Raw genomic sequence first — 6,678 nt, 5'->3', positions numbered from 1 at the left:
AAGATAAGATTGAACTGATTTTTCAAACAACAAGGGGAGAGAAGTGAATCATCTTTCCAGGAAAATAGTTACAATGTAATGAGGAAACGTTGTATGTAAACAAAGGGTGTTTCTTCTCAGAAATAGTCGGTTTATGCGAGGAGCGATGTTTCAAAAGGTCGGACTATTGAGAGGGATTCTATCGAAAAAAAGGGTCGGTTTATGCGAGGAGTCGGTTTATCGGGGGTCGTTATAACGGGGTTCCACTGTAATATCTTTAAGGATAATTAATTTACATAATTTATCCAGGAATCATAAGAACTACTAAAATTGTAATAATGTGATATTTTATTGTTTATTTAAGAAATATTTTAGTATTTAGATATGAAATGAAAAGTAGATTTTATTCTGACGCCTATTGCCCATTAAAAAATAAAAATGTACAATTCCAGTGGCTTTTGTCGAGCTTATGAGATAATTAAATTATGAAAATAATAAAAGACGAAAATATGAAATGAATGAAAATATTGAAATTATAAATAAAATAAACATAAGCACTTTATTCTAACATATAAGCAGAAGATTGATAATTGAGGAGAAATAATTAATGTTTCTTTGAAGTTAATGATGAGGTTTTACTAGTGGAGACGGTAAGGAACTCCCAAAAGAGGTAACACAGATGATAAAGTCAATTTATTTTGACATCCCAAACAAGGCAGGGTTCTTAACCATGTACATATTACATTATAAAAACAGCATTTTTGATCAAGAAATAGTAAGTATTAGTGACTAATTTAAAAAAAAATAAAATACACTAAAACCCCACTTATCCATCTTATTTGGGACCAAGATATCACCAGATAGTGAGAAAGCTTCTTAATCCATGGGTGTATTAAAGAAAAAACTCCAATATTAATCTAACTTGTATAGTATGTGAAAATTAAAATAAATACAAAAATAATTTCTAATATATAATAATATATGTTCATCTGGTCATATTTACATTAATATGCAGGATGAAGCTATAAAAAATTCAAACAAAAATATCTTTACATAAATGATTATTTAAGTATACAAACTATTTCTCAGTTTTTAATAGTGCTATTTTCTGATGTTTTTCACTTCAAGATTTTTAGTAACTTCACTAACAAATAGATAAGACCAAAAAGTCATTATCCTTTAAACCTTAGTGTATATTTTTTAATTTATTCTACAATATAATTTTATCGACGAAGAAACATGTTTATATAAGAAGTAATAAAAAGGGAGTGAGTTCTTGAAAAAGAAAAATAATAAAGATTTAACAAAAACCTTTTAGAAGACAGGTTGTAAGATTACAACTTATTATTTATATTTAAAGTATGTTTATAGAATTTGCCAAACTCAAGATACAAAATAAAGCAGTTTCAGTATTTTTTTTTCCAGCTGGCAGGATCCATTGGATAACACAATTGGACATGCGTCAATTTATTTTCATTATAGAATTACCAAAAAATTTAAATCAAAATCTATGATAGATACACCCTATACTCTCTTTGTATGCATAAATAAAACAAAAGGTGCTTACTTGTAGCGTGTTGATAAGTAGCAAATGTTTTTGAGCCTACTGGTTCTTATTGATGCATCTACAACCTCACGTGAAGAATTTTTATAAACTGTGCCCATGAAGTTACATTTATACTTCCTAGGACTTGATACACGCTTTATCTGGTTGTAGTACAAATTAGGAAATCCACGATACCTAAAATTTAACAAAAAAATGATTTTTTTTTATGACTCTTTCTAGTCATTTTCTAATATACAGGGGGGGGGAGGGGAGTTCTACAGGGTACCACCCTTAGCACCCTACCCAGTGTACCACCCTTAACACCATGGATGGTAGGGGGTCAAGTTTTCATTTCGTGGGACCATAACAGAAATAAGGTCGATCTCCCAGGCCAGATTTGAACTGGCCCTGCTGCAGTTCCTAGGCTGCAAAGACCTACGTCTCAACTACCTGAGCTACAGGCGGCCTGGCATAAAATGATCTTTCTTTTTTTTTTATGACCCCCTTCCACATTCACAAAAAATGTGTTCTGCCATTTCATCATCCACTAGACACTGAAAACAAGAGTAATATTATCTTCTTGGGATAATACTTCAACAGACAGTGGCTCATGAGGAAATAGGTTATCATTTTGACTTAATCTTTATCAAATCAAGGTAAAATATAGGTTTTTTTTTTTGTTTTTGATAAATTTATAACAATTTTGGATTGTTCTGAAACCCAGTGGACCTCCTTTTTTTCCTAGTTAGACTAATTTAAATCTTGAAGTATGGCTGTGGACCAATTATGATTATTTCTTTGCTGTTTCATGCTAGGACAAATGCTACTCATTAAACAGCTGATGCCCTAACAAAGAAAGCAGTGGCTTCAGATTCTTTCATACTCTGGAGTACATATTACGGTGTTTATTCCCTCAAGCTAGAATCTTCAGGAAATCAAGATAATCCCAGACCATCCATGATGTTATTCAGAATTAGAAATATTTTAGGATCAATCAGTCCTGTACCCTCATTCCAGCATAGATACAAGGGAAGGGAGGGAATAACTAATACAGAGGTAGTGTGACTTAAACTGGGTCTTTTGATTTTTTTAATATTCTAAAAATAAACTAATAATTACAAAATTAGGAAGACAATTATACAACATTTATAATGCTAGGAGTACTTACGTGGCAACACCTAGGGGCCATTGAAAAATTTCCTTATTATCAATAAGAGCTGAGTCATAAACTATGAATAGAATATCAATGATTCCTCCTTTGGATTTCATGTAAGGCAAAATCCAATGATTTTCACATTTTTCATTACCTAACAAAATGATTGCAGTTTTTTTGAGAGAATGGATTTCAGGCAAGAAATCTAACCATTCTTTCGCTTTTAAAACATGTTTAAAAGTTCTTCCATTAATAATCAATACTAAAAACTGTATTTCCTGGGGAATAGAATTCTGAATATAGCCAGGACCACTATAATAAGTGAATATTATGTTGTCTATAGTTTTGTTTCCATTCTGAAAAAATCCTTTGTCAATGATATCCAAGCTTCCGTTAAATAAATGTGACCATAAATATTGTCCTATAGCAGCCTTCCCAATAATATGAACTTGGTGATATGTGTTATGCTCAACATTTTCAGCTGCTTTAAAACTTTCTGAAAAAAAAAATATATATATATATATAGTAATATGCTCTTTTTGAGTAAATAGTATATTTTGATGTATCAAGGGTTTTTTGTATCATTTTAATATTGTTCATTTGTTTTGTTGAACCAAAGAGCAAGCTAAAAAATTTTCATTGTCTATAATAAATACATTATTCTAAACAAAACCAAGATGGCAGTACGTAGCCTTCAAAAAGTCCATTGAATAGTGGCTATGTTGAGCAGATTCAAATATTTTAAAAACTCTATTTTAACTTCCCATCATAATTGGAAATACAGTAAATTTAAGAAAAAATAGAACTCAAGAAATAGTGCTAAAGAATAATATTCAGAAAGTAAATCATTTACAAAAATCCAAAACTGTTGTGCGACAATCGATGTTTACATGGAATATCGAGACAGGTTTTGGTTTTTGGCAGAAATTCGTTGTTTAGGCGCTGGCGGGGAATGATGTTTTCATCGATGAGGAGGTCCTCATCATCTCTTGTCCAGCTCAAGGGTGGATATCTTGAAAAGAGGACATAGAAGAGTCACCAGAGAAGAAAAAAGGGACTCTTTGTTTTGGATCGCCAGTGAAGTTGAAAACTTATAGAGGACCAAGCACTCGTTTAAAGACAGTATTAGTTTGTGAAAAAGAAGACATCAAGACTCATCAACCATCAAAAGAAGAGTATAAATTGGTTAGTTTTATAATACCTAAATTTAAATACATTAGTAAAAGAAATATTAATTTAATTAAGTGTTAATAGTAGAAGTGTCTATTTCTGATTGCCTAGAAGGCTGCCCAGAGATTAAGAGTCTATTATATTATAAAATTTAAATAAAATTCTCCTATCTGTTAAATATTAAAGCTTTTCTTCAAGCATTAATCTACGGTCAACTATCTACATCTCATTAAAGCTTTTCATTTGAACCCAAGCTATCTTTAAGATATGAGAATTAAGTTAAAAAAATATAATATATATTGTAATAATTACTCATATATATATATATTCACTTAAAACAAATTAATAAAACATTAAATTTAATTAGATTGTTTAGATGACATTGAAAATTGACTAGGTTTAGATTAATTGGCCTTCCAGAACAAACAAACGATCCAACCTCATATTATTGTTATTTTGCTCATTCTTCTAGATAATGTTTAAAAAAACTGAGATAAAATCCTGGAGGAATAATGAAGAATCCAACACTGAGGATGATATTAATTTACATAGTAATGAGAAATATACTATCAAAAATTTCTACAAACATAGTTTAGCCCTTAAACTAAATTAAATTTATTTATTCTGTTGCTGGATGGAATTGGTGCAACTTTAGAATGAAAAACAGAAATACAGTTGATTCATCAATTTTGTAAAAATTGATGATTTACAAACCAGTTACATTTACTTGCAATAATTGTTTAAAAAGAAAAAAAGATGTAGCCGCACTAAGTACCAGGTCCCATGAGAACTCCTTTGCCATCAAGAAAAGATATGTTAAACCATATCAAGAAAAGGGATGTTACAGCCTGATCCTGCTACTTGGTGGCTGGTACATTCCAAGATCCAATGTCTATTCCATTAAACAAAGCTGGAGTCCTCATCATGTTTAGACAGTTCGATTTTCTGAAATCAGTTATAGGTTTCGCAATAAGTTATTTTTTTACGGGATTGGGTTATTAGCTCTACACCCAAACCCCAACAAGGAACTATGTGTTAGACGCAAGGGTCCCTCACCTCCCTATGCCAGGAGGGCTTCAGAACCCAAAGGGCTACATGGCCACGGTAACAGAATAAAATTATCTGCCACAGCTGGATTCGAACCCGGGTTCTGGGAGTTAGTAGCACAATGCTTTACCTATGTGTTACTCTGTTCCTTTCAATATTTTTTATGGACATAATACATCTCTACATTCAACCCTATTTGAAACAAAAAAATTTTAAAAGATAAGAAAAATGTTTCAAATTTTTGAATTCAGTCTTGCTTCCATTATACCTAATTAATAAACAGAATTGTACTTAAAACTTTAATTTCATAGTCAATTTTAACATTATATGTTATAAAATACTAATAAACAGAAATATCAATAAAATATTAATTTTACTCCCAATCCTTAGATTAATATGCCATCCTAAATTGGTAAACAAAATTATGAATAAAACATTTATTTTAGTTTAACATTTATCTTTGGACTACTACAACTAAATCCTTTCTTCCATAAGACTGTAGGCAAATACTTAGCATACAGTGGTCACTTTCCTGTGATGTTCTATGGTAGATACCCTTATGCCAAATTAATCACAGGAGGTTTGTTGGTTGACCCTCTAACACATCTGATCCTCTTGTCAATTTACTTACTGTCCAACTGCTCCTTACCTTTCTTGGATCAGTATTGTCCAAGTTCTTCTGATCTTGTGTACCACACCTCTTGCATCAGTTTCCGACAGTTACCTAGATTAAACAATTGGTGACTCATATGTGATCACATACTAGCTGTGTATTTAACAGGAACAATCAAGAAGACTAGAGAAACAAAGGAACATAAGAGATAAGGCCAGAGTATTCAGAGATAAGAATTGAATTCTCCACAAATCGACATCTATCAAGGGCCTGTGTCATAGATTCATTGTCTTTGGAAGAACAACTTTGCACTATGGTTTGACACCGGCGAAGCTGTCTAAGGTCAAATCAAGTACTATTAAATTCCAACAGCTTATTCCAAATATTATTCCTGAAGGCCAAGGGAGTTCTCTCTGGTAATGGTAGATAGTGCAGATTTTCTGAAAACCAATGGAGTTCTCTTGTGTACTGCTACAAAGATTTAAATTGGATGAAATTTAATCATTTATTTACTTCCACATTACCTCTTCAATGCCAAATTAAAGTAAAATGGCCTTAATATGATTAAAATTACTTTATTTAGAAAAAAAATAGAGTGGCAATCTAGATTAAAACAAAATTAATGAATGCCTATGTTTAACAGGAAAAGCAAATATTTGTAAGAAAAAAAAATTAGATAAATAACAATATTGCATACATTTAGTATGTGTATATATCATTTATACTTACTTCTAGGGAAAAAATAAACAAATGACCAATATAAAAACAAAAAATAAAATAAAAATATCACTGAAATAAACCACTTTTTATCCGAAAAATATAGGTTTTTAACTTTTACCATTTAAAAACATAAGAATATAAAATGTAAAAATGAGTCTGATTTGAAATTTAAAAATCAAAAGGCCAAGAAACTTGGTTGTTGATATATTCCAACTCGTTCAGTAACTTTTCAGTCATAGTGATTGTAGTCACTAAAGAAAAGATGGTTGGATGTCTCCCCAGTTTAATTTTATTCTTGGACATATAAAAATGTTTTGTACCGTTAAATAGATAAGTGCGATTTTTCAAATTACCTCTTTAAATACTACTTTTTAAAGCAAATTCAGTATCGCCATACCTGAAACACCGCTTCATTCCCCATCCTACACGGTTTTGTATTTATTTTTTATC

At 30.9% G+C, this 6,678-nt stretch overlaps 1 protein-coding gene across 3 annotated transcripts in view; it reads right to left on the bottom strand.

Moving 5' to 3' along the window:
• The window catches only part of LOC106678765 (ribitol-5-phosphate xylosyltransferase 1), a 10,066-nt gene extending 3,626 nt beyond the window's left edge, over positions 1-6,440 (bottom strand). The window contains exons 1-4 of one of the 3 annotated variants that reach the window (XM_014417510.3): positions 6,238-6,345; positions 4,624-4,793; positions 2,694-3,174; positions 1,547-1,720 (exon numbers count right to left, since the gene is read on the bottom strand). In XM_014417510.3, the coding sequence (XP_014272996.1) occupies positions 1,547-1,720; positions 2,694-3,174; positions 4,624-4,633 (665 nt within the window). In that variant the 5' untranslated portion in view covers positions 4,634-4,793; positions 6,238-6,345. Of the gene's footprint in view, positions 1-1,546; positions 1,721-2,693; positions 3,175-4,623; positions 4,794-6,237 lie in introns of all 3 variants that reach the window. The other 2 variants (XM_067045440.1, XM_067045441.1) reach the window with 2 other exon arrangements.
• Positions 6,441-6,678: the final 238 nt, after the last annotated feature.

This window comes from Halyomorpha halys, unplaced genomic scaffold (assembly GCF_000696795.3).
Source record: "Halyomorpha halys isolate HHAL.00 unplaced genomic scaffold, Hhal_1.1 Scaffold158.1, whole genome shotgun sequence".
Taxonomy (NCBI): Eukaryota; Metazoa; Arthropoda; class Insecta; order Hemiptera; family Pentatomidae; genus Halyomorpha; species Halyomorpha halys.
Note: the sequence above shows the minus strand (reverse complement) of the source record. Positions and strands in the feature narration are given on the sequence as shown.